The 18,446-nt window shown below is 36.9% G+C and overlaps 1 protein-coding gene across 3 annotated transcripts in view; it reads left to right on the plus strand.

The window, feature by feature from the left end:
- Positions 1-18,446, plus strand: part of TENM1 (teneurin transmembrane protein 1) — a 3,721,864-nt gene that overhangs the window by 2,632,145 nt on the left and 1,071,273 nt on the right. For all 3 annotated transcript variants that reach the window (XM_044054336.1, XM_044054337.1, XM_044054338.1), the window contains one exon: positions 11,670-11,789. In XM_044054336.1, coding sequence (XP_043910271.1) covers positions 11,670-11,789 — 120 coding nt within the window. The remainder of the gene's footprint in view (positions 1-11,669; positions 11,790-18,446) is intronic.

Consider the following 18,446-nt stretch of genomic DNA (forward strand, 5'->3'; position numbering starts at 1 on the left):
TGATACATATGTCTGCCGTTTCTTTCCCAGGAGTATCTCTCTGCCCTAAATAAATAATATGTAAATTTGGAATGAGTCCATTAGCGGTTGATCTTTATTCAAATGAAAACGCGGTACCTGCAACATAGTTGTCATGGATATTTATGCCACCTTGCAGAACTCTTACGCACTTCATTTCCCATAGATATCTCATATATTGGTGAATACCTGGCAGCCATGTTTAAGATTCCTAAATTAAAAAGAGTTACTTACGAAAAGTTGATTCTGAAGACCAAGTGCCAGCTACTGTCAAGGATACAGGTTTTCACTTTACCAATATTGCCCTTATTCGGCATCTTGTACCTTCTACTGACCCACCACTGATTGCAAAAGCTGAAGTTTTATCACATTTAAATTATTGTAATTTCCTGTATCTGAGACATAGTTTACAGTTTATGGAAACATGTGTTGCTGAACTTCTGACTGGTATATCTGGCTTCCTATAGGTTATGCCTGTTCTACACAGTTAGCATTGTTTGTCACTTACATTTTGAATCATCACTAAAATTCTAGTTCTTATTTACTTAACCCTGTATCACTTGTTCCCCTCTCATCTAAGGTAACTGCTTGCTGGTATTAGCTTTCCTGTGTCCTTCACCATTCCATAATGGGCTGTCCATAATTACAGAGGTGTGGTTAGAGGTCTCTGCATTTTCTTTCTCAATGACATAATCTTTGAAATGTCCTACCCTCCTGTTTAGGGAATTTCCCAAAGTCAAGTGGTTTCAGTTTGCATAAGGAGTTAGCCTCTGGCTTAGTAAACATGACAGTATAGTTCTTAGTTGTATCGCCTGGTTTTAGTATCTTTTGCTATTTTAAATTTATATTTATGATTACTAACTGAGGAAGAGTTAATGTATTAATGTGTTGTAAAATGTATTTTGAAATTGAGGCCCAAGTAATTTTATATTTTGCTATTCTTTTATTTTCACTATGGAGCAGGACAGTTCACCCCATCACATCTATTTGTAGGTCTAGTGTTATTTAGCTTTTATTTGGTTTTATCTGTGTACTGATATTACATTTTTCTATGGTATCTATTTTTATATTTTTATTTGTAAACTACTTAGGTTTAAGTAATTGAACTCACCCTTGTTATACATCAGTTTTAAATATAATATCTTATATACAGAGCTTGTAAATTTTGGATGCCAGGTTTATGAATCAAATGCAAGCTTTTGAATTTTTTCAAAAATAGGTTACAGGAATGCAGATGATGAAATGCTTGAAGATTTTACATCACTTATATTTTCACACATCACTTTCTTTTTTCTGTCATCCAAGTAATCTCTTAACTGGATGAGGTTATGCAAGAATGCAATACAGTTTATCCTTCTCCCATAATTCTGTTAACGCATAATTTCTGATTGTTTGCGACAATGACATACAGGCGTAGTAATCATTCACAGTTTTAACAAATTTAAATGCAGATTACAGAATGGGTGACAATCACATTGTTTACTTGTTTACCTGTTGTGGGTTTTACATAATAGATTACCAAAGAAGGGTTATATTCAAAATAATTTTGAATGGCCAATTTCTTTTAAAAGAATGTGGTTAGAATCTGTATTCTTACTCATAAAATATTATACAGCAAATAAAATTGTAATGTTTACCTTGTATTTCTTTACATTATTTTTGAGTTTTAAGAAATTTTGAAATGTTTTGAAATATGTAGTAAATTTAACAGCAGTTTACTTATTAAAAAGGTTATCTGTTTATCTAAATATATAATTTCCCGTCAATCTGATAAAGTGCTAGAAAAAAGGTTTATATATATTTTAGAACTTCGAAATAACACAAGACTTACAAAATATCAGTTTTAAATGAAAGGTATTCAAAATAATTTATTTGTTTTGTTGGAGCAAACCCCCAACAACACTCATGTGGGAACCTGCACACCCAAATCCCTGCTACTTATATATTCTGACTCTGAGATTATACAATAGATGGGAAAAACAAATTCCTTTTCTGCACTGTACCACGACCTCCCAAAAAGTAATACAACCATTCTGTGATCATAATATTTGGTCACTTCTGCCGGCATTCCATATTCTGAACATCTGACTAAGTTAAGCAAACAAAAAAAAAAAAATATATATATATATATATATATATATATATATGATTCTGTGTAACTTGTTGACCCATTAGATCGACATTCAAAAAATTGATAACAGTCTATAAAACAGAATCAAGCAAGCCTGCCAGTATTCCCTACAGCCTTTAATACTCCCTGCTACATACTCTACTGCTATATATTTATTCTGAGATCATATAACCATGGGTAAAGGGTGATACCCCAGTCTCCACTGTCACCCAAAATACTGGCTTTTTTGGTAAATGTCCATTTCAGTGTAGAAATACACCTAAAAATATTCAAGAAAATGAACAAGTGATTAAACCAACTAAATGTAAAAATATCATAGGTATTTTTAAATGTAAACTAGCATAATTTATTAGTATATTAATTTTTCTGTTCCTGGTTTTTGATGAAATAGCTGTGATTTGTTCATATAATTTTTGGATATATAAAATGCAAAGTTATTTAAAAGACTGTTTTTAGACATAAAAACTAATCTTGCTTACCATTTGTCACTTTCAAAGAAATATCTAATAACTGGCACTAACCACTTGCTTTAAATTCATCTGAAAGAGTATCCATGTTCATGAAAACTCTTTTGACAAAAAATAACAATTCTGAGAATTTGTTACAAAATGCACACTCTGAGAATGACAGTCTGGATTTCAGAAAATATCCCCTCCTGTATACCAATGAATCCTTGCAGGATTTTCATGTCGTCTAATTCACGAACCAGTTTTTCCTTGTTTGTCTTATTGCTTCCATTTAACAGTCATATGGAATTGTGTTAATGTTTAATCATCTGATGCAGTATTAAGGACTTTAACATGTTAAATCAGTTTGAATAGAATTCATTGTCCTTAGATCTCTGAAATCTCGCTACTTAAATTTAACTAGCCTGCATTTTGTACTTACTACGTGTGGTCAGTATGAATAAAATCTGAAGTTTAGTTTCAAAATGCATATTTAGCTTCAATTTCTGTATTATATTTGCAGTACAAATCTTTATGGTTTCATGCCGGGAAAGAGCACTACAGATGCGATGTTTGCTCTGAGAGTATTTTTGGAGAAGTACAGAGAAGGTCAGAAGGAGTTGCATTGTGTTTTTGTAGACTTAGAGAAAGCATATGACAGGGTGCCTAGAGAGGAGTTGTGGTATTGTATGAGGAAGTCGGGAGTGTCAGAGAAGTATGTAAGAGTGGTACAGGATATGAACGAGGGTAGTGTGACAGCGGTGAGGTCTGCGCTGACAGTGATGGATGCATTTAAGATGGAGGTAGGAAGGATACTTGCCATTGAGTTGTAGTCCATGGATCTGACACCAGTTATTTGTCTGTGTACCTCACATTTGGCTTTGTTAGACTTCATTTGTCCTCTGAATTGTTTGTTTAGTTTGATGAGAGTGCTTTTATCCTGCTAGGTGCATCACCTTCTATTTTTTGCCTTGATTTTCTAATGTCTGTTATACAGCCTACTGATTTTGTGATTCCACCAGGGTGCCTTGTTTTTTTAGTTAGTTCTGCAGTTCTTCCTGGTGGGTATGGCTTCCTCTATGTAGCTATTAACATGCTTGTATATGGTTTCCGTGACCAGTTCTGCATAGGCCGCAGTCTTGTCAGGGTTTATAGGGGCTTCAAATTTTGCCAGGTTTTCACTTAGTAGCAGAAAGTTAGCCTTAGAGTAGTCCCTGAGTATTCCAGGGTTAGCTGCGGGTCCAGGTTTTATTTTTACTTCAAAGGTGACCATTTTGTGGTCTGACCTTGCCAGAGAAGACATTACAATAGGGAGTGTAAACCACTCTCCCATATTATTGAGAAACAGATCCAGTATGGTTGCACCCAGGTTGGTGTATTGACAATCTGGTTCAGGGAGTTTGTGTTTACAAAATTCGGGAATCTCTGCACCTGTATGTTTGGTGTCGTATGGAGATTCCCAGTTAATAGTTGGGTAATTAAAGTCGCCCATGAATTTGGTTTGGATGGTGAGTGTTTCCAATAAGCTTAAGTACATGGTATGGATTTCCTGGATCATAGATGGGGACCTATAGCTTGCAAGAAAGTGGTATTGGATTTTACCTATGGTAATTTGAACATGGAGTAGCACAAGTGCATTGTCTTGTTTGACCAGCATTGAGGTATATTTATTTTTGATGTAAATCGAGACACCTTCACCTTAAGTCTCTGTCTGTGTAGTAGCTGGTCTAAATGTGTGGAAGGCATTATAACCTTGCACTATTGGTGTGTTCTCCACAGCTTTAAGCCATGTCTCAGTGACCACTCAGATGTCAGCATTCTCTAGGGTGAAGAGAGCTTCTAGGGAGTGGAGTTTTTTGTTTAGACTCCTAGCACTGAGCAGTAACACCTTTGGATTTTCTTGGTTTTGATTTGCTATGTCGGAAGTATTTTCACTTTGGCATTGCCTAAAAAAGGCACTATGGTGCAAGACAGTGGTAAAGTAGCATGGTTTGTTGACTATCTCCTTCCATGCTGACAAATATTGCACCCCCTTAGAATGACAACAGAAACTAAGCCAATTATTAAAATCATTCATCTTTTGTTTGTATTGTGGCATCATCCTTAGAGAAGGTAAAATGCTGCTCGGTGCTAGGCACATACCAGCCTGCAACACATATTCCAAGCTCCATGATGTCTCTCTTCGTATAGTCTAGGGAGGTATCTAGGGAGGTATCTATCAGGTAATTTACTCCCACATGGACTATGAATGAATCCTACTGTTACTTGTTGTCCATTGACCTGAGTGAGTGCGTAATGTGACAGATCCTAGCCCCTGAAAAGCAAATTACTCTGACTTTCTCCATACTCAGCCTGCTGAGTGGGACATCAGTGTATCTCACGATGAAGTCTCCAATGACCAGAATGTTGTTCTGTGTGGTGGCTTGCCTTGTGGGCTTACAGGTAGAGGCTCTATGTGCTGTGACTGTATGTGTTGATGTGGGTGTTGTTTCAAAAGAGTACATTCGGGACTGCTGAGGGTATTTGTTATGTGTACTTCATCTATGAGGTTTTTGGGATTTAGGAAGGTTACATTTAAATGCCTCAGCATATGTGAGTCGATATGTTGTCTTTGAATTGTGTGTGACAGATACAGCATGTGTACTACTTACAACCTTATTGACTTTAGGAGTACTTTTATGTGAGAGCTTTGCCTCCAGTGACATTGTGTAAATACATCTCTCACATACCTTATTATTTTGTTTGATAATTAACTGGTTGACAGTAAACATGAGGCAATTTCTACATTGTCTCAGGATGCCCATATCCACCATGCTAGTAAAAGAGATAGTGGGAAAGTTCATATCCATGGCAACAGAACCTTTTTATTTATTAGACAGTTGGAGTGAGAATATAAAGCAGTCTCAGGAGTATCTGGTTTGCAACTCTGGGGGCAGTGCTTGTCACTGCAAACTAGTTATCCTGTGTGCAACTAGGTATTGGTGAAATTTTAATTGTGCTTTTATATGAAAAATGTCACTAAAGATGTCTGTGTCTATGCAGGGCACTGCCAAACTCTTGAGGGGAAACAAATAAGAGGACCATGAAAACTTTAAGGATGAAGTATTTAGACAGATATTCTTGAAGTTAGAATCAACTCAAGCAGTACCTACTGGAAATAAAGAATTAGCTAGTCACGAATGATGAAAATGGGGCAGTCACAGAACGGCTACTGCCTGGCTATTACTAGTGCTGATCTCACCACAGTTTCACTCTGCTGGGATACAATGTTCCTTTGTGTCTTCTCTCACCAGAAGCAAGACTTTAGCACCAATCCCAAGATGAGAAGTAGGCCACAGCCTATTTGGTGATCCACAGTCTTGTCCCAGATGCTGTAAGCTTGTTGTAGCCTGTTTCTCGTAGATGCCTAAAATAGCAGCCAGAGCAATCAGGAATGTAAAGCACTTCCCAACCAGAAACAGTCATAATCAATACTCTCTGCTGCTTCTCTCACCAGGAACAGAGTATAAGCACAAATTCCAAGCTGTCACCTATGATGCAGTTATTAGGCTTTCCCGTGATCAACAGTCTTCAGGAAATAATGTCTCTGTGCTTCTTCTCTCACCAGGAGAAAACAGAAGCACTTATCCCAAGATGACTACTGACAGGCAGAATGTTGTCTCTCCTATAATTAGTTGTCTTGCAATAGATGTTGCAGACTTTTAAGATAATATGGAAAAAGATGGTTAATATCCTAAGCACTGCAGTGTGCAGTGAGCAGTTAAATATGAAAGAGGGGATAATTTAAGCTTTATCTGTCTAAGTGGAGAGCCACTATTTTTAAAAGAGAAATATGGATTGAAAGGGGATGAAGACTTTGTATTCTGGTTCTGTGGAATACAGTGGGATGGCCAGTAAATGTAAATAGTTGAAGGGTAGTGTTTTCACCAAATGATAATTTTGCACTTAATCACAACATCCAATGAAAGGGGAGAGGGAAGGAAATATGTGGTCAAATTAACATAAGGGCAGGCAACTAGAAAGACAGTAGGTTTAAGAATACACCACCATCAGAGTGGGGGGTGAAAATTTCTGCATGACTCACAAGAGGCACAGATGTGGTATCTTAGTTTTAATATGCAGTTAAAAGCAGAATACAAGTAAAACACAGTGCAAAGAAAACAAATCACAACATACAAAATAGAAGAAGGCAATAATAATGCTCCCTCAGAGCAAGTTGTGCCTCCTGAATAGCATGAAACATGACCTGTGAGATTCGTAAGGGCCTGACAGGTCATGAAGCATGACCTGGCAGGCCTTCTAGTATCTCTATTTAACCATAGCCTTCAAAAAGGCTTTGTGCCAAATGAATGGAGAACTGCAGTGGTTATCCCTCTAAACAAAGGTGTGCCTTCCATGGACATTGGTAATTACAGACCTATAAGCCTGACTAGTCTTGTATACAAGGCCATGGGAAAATTATTATGGATCCGCTAAACAGTGACATAGGCAGCCTAACATACTAGACCATTGTTAAATGCAAGTCATGCCTACTTCACCTGGAGGAACTCTTCGAGAAGGTCACTAAAGTTATGGATATGAGAAAAATGTTGCACGCCTTTCTTGTACCTGACCAAGGTGTTCAACACAATACCTCATTAGGGCATTGAAATAAATGTACAGAATTAGGCTTAAACCCATATGTCACTTGATATATAGCCAGCTGGCTCACTGATAGTACACAACAGGGTTGGCGAAGCCACCTCCACAGGGAGGCCAGCCATTAGTTGGGTCCCATGTTGATCCCTGCTGGGACCTCTCTTTTTTGTCATATACTTTGCTTAAGTTGATTCAGATATCACAGGCCTCTGAATGACCATGTTTGCAGATGATTGCAAACTAGGCATGGTCATTGAATCACCTAAAGGCAGAGATACCCTTCAAAAGAGCTGGAAGCAGCCAAACAACTGGTGGCATAGCCATGGACTTAAACTTAATGCAAAAAATACTTAATAGTACTGTGATGTTATGAGGTAGTACTATCTGTGCCAGGGAGAGTAGGGCAGTACATGTGTACATACGCCAGCATAGCTAGCTGGAGTTTTGTAAGGAATTTATGTTATTTTGAGTATCACACTGATTTGTGCACATTTTTGAGTTAAAAATATAATAATGATAAAATATCCATAAAACCGGTATTACAGAGTAAGGGAATACACAGATGAAGTACAATGTATTTTATTGTTTTGTATTTTTAAATGAAGATTTGCATGTGTAATTGAGATGATGTTCTTATTGTTTGATTTTATTTTAAATATGTGCAAATTACATTGTTTGATTGTCTGATGAAGCGGCTGTTTAGGCTGTGAAAGCACTCGCCATTAAATGAAAGTATTTTTATCTTACTACTGGCTGTGGTTTGGTTCATCCTTTTCATTTTTATTTGCATTAGTTTGTTGGCTGAACCATTCATCAACACCACATTTCTGTTTTTCTGTGGAATATTTGTAAAGTTACTTGTGTTAAAAATCCATCAACAATAGGTTTTGCTGGGCAGAAAGAATGTGTGCATGTGTATTAGGTTGTATTGTTGTAACAGATCAAATGTGTATGTTTATCAGAGAACTGTGGAAGGGTAGAAAGTTTGAAATTGTGTTATAGCCTTCAGATGCTTTCACAGATCTTAGCAAAGCTCTGTGTGTGTATTGCGCCAGAGTCAGGTGACCAGAGGTGATATCCTCTAATCAGCATCTGGATTCTTTGGAATTCTCACAGCAGCACAGAATCTGACCAGAAAGATTTCTGATAGGATATATATCTCACACATCCACACAGACAGAGAGACATTATCTGGCTTTTGCTGTGGTAAGACACTCAGCACACATCAGCTTGCCTTACTTTAGTAAGTAGTCAGGGAACAGTAATTCTTTAGTCAGGCAGGGAGGTTTAGTGAGAATAGTTTAGGATTGTCTTTTGCATCTGTGAGAAACTAACCAACTGTATTATTTTTTATATCTCTGTGTTTGAAACTCTATTGTTTATTGTATTCAGTATTCTCCTGTTTTCTCTTTTATTATTTATCATTAAATATTTTAATACCTTTCATTGTGGCTGGTCCTTTAAAGAATACTGTTAATATCTTGAGAGTATTTATACTTGTTTTAGTGACACTGTGGCCACTCCTGAAAGCCTTGCTGCTTTGGTCATACCCTACAATTTGTATTAGTATTAATTTTACACAGTATAATTGGATACCGTTTTGTAAGAGCCTTAGAGTAGTTAACTGGTGGCAGAGTGATTACCTCAGAATTTGGGCAGAAAGGGGCACAGCTAGTAAATCTGTGGCAGCTTTTGCCAGGTATGTATGTGTGTGTGAAACGCAGATATCCAAATGTGTGTGTCAGCTGCTGGGAACAGGGGCACAGAGCTCCAAAGTGGTCAGTGTGGAGTTTTGTGTTGACCTAGAGAGAGAAAGAGAATCCAGCCCCTGGTCTGGAGCATGTTGTCTGTGTGCTCTTAAGGGAAATTGTGCGTGTTGCAGGGAGCTGCATCTGAAAATACTGTGTGAGTCCATCTTTGCTCCTAGTGACTGTCCCTCACTGGAGTCAGTGGTGAGGATCAATTCTCCTTGATTACTGGCCAGGAGTAGTGACCCATTACAAGTACTCTTTGGAATTTCCAGCAATGACTGGAAATTAATACAGTGTTAATACACTCCTAAAAGTAGACCCGATACTCAAGAATCTGGAAAGGAATGTGGACAATAACCTGACCTTTGTCTACCATGGGTCTGCTGTTGTGAGAAAATCATTTTTTTGACCAACTTATAAGTAAGGCCATTGCATCCAGGTCCATGGTGGTCATTGTTCTGTTGTTCTCAGTTCTTATCAGACCAGTCTTTGAGTACAATACACACATTGGCATGTATCTGACAAGGCAGTTGCAACAGCTTGAAAGAACACAGAGGTTCCTCCAAAATGAATACAGGGAATAAACAACAAGTAATGTGTGGACCATCTTAAAGTCATATCCTTGTACTGCATTTCCTACAGACTGCTGCACAGCAGTCTATGCCTAGCCTACAAGGCATACTCTAATCCCACACTGATGGATGTGTTGCACATCCCTAAAGCAAATAACATCAGAAATACCTAATCTAAAGCCCTGAACCTGGTCTGTAACATAAACAGGATATGTTGTTGGTACAAGGGACATGTATGTGTCTCAAAGAATTACCCCTTCTGTGGAACTGGCTTCCCATCCATGTGACGAATAGCTTGACTCTAACCCTATTCAAACATAACTTGGTCCAATGGATGCAAAACAGCAATGTTTTCCTTTGTTTGGCTCCTAGGTCCTTAATGGATGGGGGTGGGATCAGTCTGCGAACACTTGATTTGTCCAAGCCTATATCATAACCATAAAAGTCCTTGGGGTATTGGCACAGGTCAGCAATATTTGGGAAATTTGGGGGTAAGCTTTGTTAGGCTTAAAATGTCTTTTTGGACAATAGCCTTGTAACCAGCTATGTATTTTTTAATCATTCTTCCAATGTCGATGTAGAAAAATGCGAATAAATATAAGACAACATATTAAAGCATCATAACATAAAGTTATGTATTTTGGTAAAACGTTTACAGTTATATGAGATTCAGTCGATATGTATCATTACTAATCAGATGCCTCAGCTGTAGTTACAAAGCCTAATCATGCAGTATTGATAATACTGCCTTTCCTAGCTTTGCTTTTCTTTGTTCACATATTGAGGGACTTGGTTAATGTTTGAAATGTTTAAAATAATTCACAAGTCGCAGTTCTCATTTTCTTGCCCTTTATACTTAGAGCTGTCCTTAATTTGAGTGTATACTTTGTGATAAGACCATATCTGATGGTTGGATAACATGTGTTATTTTCTTATAAACTGTAAATGAAATTTTGAGGTAAACAGGATTACGTCACTTTTTTGTGATACATGCTGCTGATTGCAGGTAACTGAAAAAGATCACATGACATACACATTTAGCTAATGGTATACAAACTGTCATGCTGTGCTCACAGCACGGTCATTTCATTACTCACGTTAGACATTAAAATCTAAGCAAATTAAGCAAAGATGTCTGCATGGAAAGTAGTTCTTTAGGACTCAATGCCTCAACAATAATGGGAAATGACCATAGGAAATATCTCCCTTTATGTATGTCTACATGCAGACCATATGTCTATCTATCTATCTATCTATCTATCTATCTATCTATCTATCTATCTATCTATCTATCTATCTATCTTCTTTACCAGGAAAGTCTAAATGGGCACAGGACCCATATTCAGAGGAGGCCTGGGGAGAAAGGCTCCAATGAAAAACAGTAGTATTAGAGTGACACAAATATTTGAAAGGCAATAATATACAGTAGTCTGTGCAATATTTTTCAAAAGAGAGGGAACTGCATTTCAAATTTGATATTCAGACAGCTATATTGTTGCTATTTTCAACATAAAGCAATATGTTTTATGAGAGGTACAGTGATGAGAGAGCTAGAGCTGAGAAATCGAAGACAAGGGTAGCTGAGGCTGAAGACGTTTAACAAAATAGGCAAAAGAGCGAGTTACAGTACAGTTATGAGGAGGAGGCTAGGGAGAGAGATGAGCAGGGATGAGGTTGAGGAAGTGATGTGCTAATCTGGTGCAGCACCATTATGTTCATTTCTGGTGATTTATATCACTGTTTATCTTCAGAGTAATACCATAAGAGATATCCTATAAGTAGAAAATAAAACTACTATATAAAGTAAAACAGTTATACAATGTGTAAGAAAGAAGCATTGTAGCAAGTGAGAAGTTGGAACTATCTGTAGTTGACTGGATTGAGTCACATCAATGTCTTTTCATATTCTTCCTCAAAAATATCAGCATAGGTGATTTACATATACAAGATATGCATGATTTGTGAGCATATACCTTACCATATATGATTTGGAGCGGTTTCCTCTGACTAAGGAAATAAGAAAAATATACTTAACACATTGTTGCTCACCATAAAGTTACACTACTTGTAAATTGTTGCTTTTATCTCTAATATGATGTTCCTTTCCTTACAGCCGTGCTTGCGTTATCCGAGGACAAGTGGTAGCAGCAGATGGAACACCTCTTGTCGGTGTCAATGTTAGCTTTTTACAACACAGCGAATATGGTTACACCATCAGTCGTCAGGATGGCAGGTAAAGTGAATCACTTCTAAATGCTTTTTCTATGTATGTCATAGTTAAGAGTCAGAGGATAGTAAGGCTGTCACACTACAAACAAATTAGATTTTTGAGATACAAATTATATTCTTAAGATGTGTGCATCCAATGGTGACAGAATTATAGAATATGTTGCATGTAGGGTCCCTTTACATTTCCTTGCCTATTTTTAATAATGCACACAAACTACTTTTTTTTTTCCATTCAATGCCCACACTCCTCAACTCTCCAGCATTTTTACAGATTTTGTGCCTTATGTTTTTGATCTTTTCCTCATAACATTTGTGGTTTTATGGTAAATATTGAAGTCACTAAATAATGACATGCATTTGAGTTTCAGACGTCATATCCTTCAGAAAATATATGCTAACACAAGTCCTATTATTTGAGCAACTTTCTAAGTTTATAAGAACAATATTTCAAGTCAGTCTCTATTTTTTGGCTTTTCTAATATTTCTTGTGCTAAGAAATTGAGAAGTATGGTGGCAAATTTAGGCCATGGCGCAGGGGCATACACCACTCCCTTTTTGACAGCCTGCCATACAACTTAATGTGAAAAAAGAAAATTAAATTCTTTCAGCTGAAATCGGAAAATATACCACAAACACGATACACAGTTGAGGGTGTACCTCATTTGCTATATTTTCCAGTTTCAACCTACAGAGGCTTTATTTTTTGTGTTTTTATATTACAAGTCATGATGGAAGATGCAGTCAGAGGAGCCAGTCATCTTAAAATTCTGAGTGCCTACTGCAACCACGTCTTCCATCCTGACTGATAAAGCTCTCAAGAGGGAGGCCCAGAGGAACTCATCTAAATAATGTGGAAATAAGAAAGAAGAACGACAGGTACTTAAATAGCAGATACAAAATAACTGTAGTTTTTTGCATTTTTTTAGAATTTCTTTAGTTCTGCCACTCAAGATACGTAAAATGTATTACTGTACCTTGAAGTTTTTCACTTGCCATAGTTTTGAATGCAATAATTCAATTATGAAAATAACTGTGTCCCTAAGTCTTGAAACAGGTGTCTTCACTTTGGCTGAAAGGTTGGGATGGGTAGGGCTGCACATATAGGTAAGTACAGAAGATGTATATCCTAATAATATACATCTTGCGGTTATTTACAAGTTTAGTCGCGCCTATTGGCAAGTTAATTTACTCATACATTTCTTCACTTTTTCCTCAACTGTTTGATGTGGGAATACCCCTTCCCTATTATATGTGCAGCCCTACCCATCCCAACCTTTCAGCCAAAGTGAAGACACCTGTTTCAAGACTTAGGGACACAGTTATTTTCATAACAAAGTGAAGCATTCACATGACAAGGAAGCAATTTCTTTATCTTGTTTAGAAAAAGTTGATCCTGGAATCTCTCTGGATAGCAGCAGGTAAGTCTTTTTTTAATTCTGGCAGGGTCAAACAAGATACTTTGGGTAGCAATGGGTCCACGGCTGTTTGTAGATGAAATAATTGTTCCTGCTGTGCTGTTTGATATTGTACTTCTGGCTTTGTAGGAATAATTTGCGACTGGGTGAAGCAATCTGGAATACAAGTTGTAACTACTGACTTTGTGCTGTGTAGCCATTATTATTATTTATTTTTGTCCTAGAAGGGTAAGTTCAGTCCAGATGTTTCAGGAAGGCAGAGGGCTTGGGGGCTGTTTCTGGAAGAAATGTGACCCTACTGTTTGCTGTTGTAATTCTGTCTTTACAGGAGTAATGTATTATTTTGAATGAAGTAAGATGCATACAAGCTGTGATTACTGCTTTTGTGGGAAAAACTATATTCCTGCAGCAATTGTTTTATTTAGTTATTGCTTAAACCTAGCATGGTCAGTCCAGATGCTGTAGATGGAAATATCTATGGGGGCTGTCTGTAGATTAAATTATTAGCACTGCTGTTTGCTGTAATAGGACTAATGCACATTTTTTTCTAAAGCAAGCTGTAATGCATGTTGTTGCTACTATCAGATGTGGATTTGGGGTTGGTATAATGAGCAAAGTGTTTTTCACACAGACAGAAAGTACAAGACTTGATTCTGACCTGTGGAAAAAAATGCTAAACTCAAATAGCACACAAAGCAGTTAACCTAGTACTTATGTATGAGACAAATTACATTAATGCTACATCTTTTGTTTTGTTTTATCATGTCAGCCTGAAAATTACTGTTAAGTTAAAGAAAAATACATTAAAGTATTTTTATCCTGTCACTGTCAAACCAGATCTTTTAGGTAGATTATGGTTATGGGGGCTGTTTGCAAATGAAATTATTGATCTTGCTGTCTTGTTTTTGTAATTCTGGCTTTGCAAGACTAAGGTGTATTTGGGAGAAGTAAGATGGAATACAAGCTGTGATGACTGTGTGTATGAAAAAATACATTAATACACTCATTTTCTTTTTCTTTTAACTTGACAGGGTCAGACTAGATACAAAAAAAAAGTAAAAAAAAAAGACATTGGGTATGGGACTGTCTGTGGAAGAAATGTCTGGCCCATGGTGTTTGCTGTAATAATTCTAAGTTTCCAAGACTGAAGTGTATTTGGGTGGAACAAGAAGGAATGCAAACTGTGATTACTGTTTCTATGAAACAAAACATACAGTGGTGTAATACTTTTTTTTTCATGGAAGGGTCAGTCCAGATACTTCATTTGGGCAGTGGTTATGGGGACTGGCTTTTGATGAGATGATTGGACCTGAACTTTTAAAAGACATTTTTGCACTCTGCTGAAGAAAGTGTTTTGCGTTGCTATTTTTTGCACAAATTAAATGAAATCTTTACTGATTCACCCAAAGGTTTGTGCTTCTGGTTTATATTTGATATCGCATGACAGTAAAGTATATTTTGGGTTATATTTCTCTGTGATATTCTGCAATGGTTGCATTTGTTTTCATATATTGCATATACTAAAAATGAATTTTTGTTGGGGTATTTTTTTCATAACTATTTCTTTAAGTTTCTTAAGTTATTCATCGTTTTCACAGACATCATTACAAAATTGCTTGCTTTTACTATGATACCTGCTGTAGTGATATTGCCTTCACTGGGACTCTTTACTAGGCTATCACAATGCATATGCAAACTATGCCACTATGGAAAGGGACTGCGACTTTCTATGGGTAACCAAATCTCACCCAGGTATGCCTTGAAACACCTGCTGCTGTCTGCAAATTTGCTGTATACTGGATAAGAGTTACTTCCATCCACTACCACAGCTACTGAACAATGTTGTACAACAGAATGTACATCGCTATATTTTCACATGTGTTGTCAGATCATGTTAACATGATCTTTAAACAGACCCTGACACCCAGTGTTGTTCTTCAGTGCTGGTGTGCTTTCCAGTCTGTGCCCCCCTTCTGTAAATTCCTGGATCTGCCACTGTGCAGCCCCATCAAACACTCCACTCGGAAAAGAGATCAGGACATCAAGCAGTCTTTTTTCATGTCCACCTGCACTGGCGATCCTTCTTCTTAACAGAATATTTGATGGATCCAGGTAATAAGCATCAAGGTGACACAAATTGTCCACCTGCCACTGAGTCAGTTTTTCAAGAATTACAGATATTACTGATTACAGATATTTGGATTTAATTTAAAACATTTATTTCAAATTGTATAGCATAAGCACTAATAGCTATTTGATAAACAAAAAGATTAAGTCTCACAATGAAAATAGACTTAGCATGAGCAACAGTAAACTTCACTGGCCTTAAAGCTGACATTCATTGAAATTACTGTTTGTCTGTGGCAGATTAAATCTATCTTTGGATTGTTTTTAAACTATGGGCACACATTTTTAGGATCAATGCATAAATGTATGTGCTCTTTAATTCACCTTCCTGATTGTATTAAATTATACTCCTTGTTTATTACAGCAACACTTGTTGGAGTATGTTTTAAATTTGTAGTTTTGAATATTTTTTCCACTAAACATTGAAGCAAGATGTATGAACCAATATCAAAATTATGGTAACTATTTGAAATGTTGGAACACGCTAGAGTGAGTCCTAAAATGCAGAGACCGAATGGCTGAAATATTGGACTTGTATTAAGTCCAAGATGGCATTTCTCAGAATATTCACCTTTCTCTAAGGTATGTTGATCTTGGAGTTGGTATATATAAGTTCAGGGGGTTGCAGTGGGCTTGTTCTTCTTTTACAGAAAAGAAAGATTTTCGAGATTCACTCTCCTCCCATGTTTAGCTTTTCGGCACTCAGTATTTCAAGTGCTGACATTTCAATAGAGAGCCCAAATTAACCAATTCAGAACATTTTAACCATGGAACACTCCTCAAACTGTTGTCATTATAATCTACCATTATCATTCAATATGCACAATGTCTGCAGAAGTAAAAGTCATCTGAATAATTTGACATTAAAGAGAACTATTACTAATGCAGAGATCACTACTGACATAGAACTTTCATTGCTTCTTCTACAAATTCAGTGCATGCTGCCCATGAAGAATAAATTGTCTGTTATATTTAAAAAAAGTTGGTGTGCTGGTGGTATGCAATAGGGAGTAGCTGTCAAACTGACAAAGAGGATCATCGTTGCTAGGCATCTTGTCCAAAGGGTTACAAACTGAGGAGTGCAGCACCCCCCTTTATGCTGCACTGTAGTGTCAGCAATCAATCTACCTGACATGGGAAGAGAACCCACAGCCTTATGCACCAAAATCAAGTGTGCTACCTGTTGCACCACTGACTATGAACAATACAGCTATAATACTCTAGGACTTATGTCTACAAACTGTAAGCCTCAATGATATACAAAGAAAAGCAAGTTAAATTAAGGTGACCTAGTAGTTGGTGTGGAGTTGTAAGGCACTTGCCTGCCACAAATTAAGGTTTAGGGTTTGACTCTGAGCAAAGTCACTTAACTAGCTTATGTCCCTAACTGGGGCATTTCACATAGACACACACTAAATGGAATGGGAATCTTGCTCTAAATCCAAAAGTGCACTTACTGGAACAGGAACAAGGCTTGCTGTTATGAATAACAACTCCCCCCACAAAGATGACAAACTCCAATCATCTTTTGTACATCTTCCTATTTCATTGCCAGTGTCCTGCAGACATGTGAAAACATTTTCCCATGGCTGAACAACGCAGAGGTTTCAGCAACTTGCTGTTTACAGAAGATTTTTATGTTTTTTTTTTTTTATATAGCAAAGTGCCCCCCGACCCCCACTCCCCTGCCCAGCCAACACACACCGTAAGCCACTGCCCAGGTTGCCTAATGCTTGATCAGGCTCTGACAGGCCCAGCAGCCTCACTAGCCTTGCATACAAATCCATGGAACATGTACAAAACTGCTTATAATAATCGTTTCCCTATTCATATATCCCTTCTTATTGTATCTCCAGCGGCTTACATTACAAAGCTAATTTTCTCTTTAACTTTATTACATTTCACAGTAAACCAAACAAGGGCAGATCACTAGTGTCTCAAAATTGGCTCTACAGGCCACTATGTGCTGTACTAAATCGCCAGACATTTCACAGTATTCCTTCTTATATTACGTTATCAGTTATGTTCCGAGTTGTCACTATTTAGCAAGATTTCTGTAAGTGAATTTAAATTAAATGTAAATTAAACAGATTTTGTAACTAATAAAGCCCTTGCAAAATTAAAACAGTGTTACAGGACCAAGTCACCTCTTTTCACCCACTGGTTGTTGGGTCATTGCTAAAAATATTTTAATACCTGAAGTGGAATATGGCCTTCTTTTCTCATTATTCATTCAGCGTACAATACTGACTGAACATAAATTGCTGAAAATAAAATCTATAGAGTCATACTATTAGAAGATCTCTAGATACATCACTGCAGTTTACTAAAAATTGCCTCATAGGGCAACTTTTCCTATAAGTACTCAAATTTAAAAACATGGTCAGTCCCCCCAACATAAGACTGGAACTACCTTTACACAACAATCCTTACATAATCAAAAGTACACAGAACAACAATTTCTCTGTAGTATGCCCTCCATTTAAAACTGCTGTAGGTGAGATAGCTTTCTCTAGACTGGGACCTGCTACCTGAAACCACCTACATACAGACATCAAAAATCTAGGAGCCATTTAAAGGTGTAGATAAGCACTTAAAGAACATCTCTACTGAATCTGCCTACAACTGTTCCTATAACAATGGTTAGATAACTTGCCATCCCATATCATGAATAATAAAATACATTTAAGAAAGTGTTTCCCCTTGCCTTAATGTGGTATCTTGTATGTACCTATTGTACAGGTATGTATCTTGTGTATGACTTGCACTGTATTTTATGCATATCCTAGCTTCTATTTTGTATGCATTTCTTTTCTCAGAATGCATTCTATTGAAGTGCATCTTACCATTAGATTCTGAATTTTGCTGTTGTAATTCTGTATATAATGTTGATCAGAAAACAAAACATGATGTATTTTCTGATATTTGAGCTTGGGTTGTCCATTTATTTTTTACTCTTAATAGTAAACGAATAAAGAAATGCATTTGCTGACAGAATTGTTAATCTGTACAAAAGTTAATAAAGATAAAACACTAAGCGAATAAAGCTAGATAAAAACAAATAGAAAATGTGGTTAATAAAGAAATAAACTCAGATCTTATAAAATTATCAGAGAAAT

The sequence above is a fragment of the Protopterus annectens genome, chromosome 13.part0, assembly GCF_019279795.1.
Source record: "Protopterus annectens isolate FY-2018-M chromosome 13.part0, PAN1.0, whole genome shotgun sequence".
Classification (NCBI taxonomy): Eukaryota; Metazoa; Chordata; order Ceratodontiformes; family Protopteridae; genus Protopterus; species Protopterus annectens.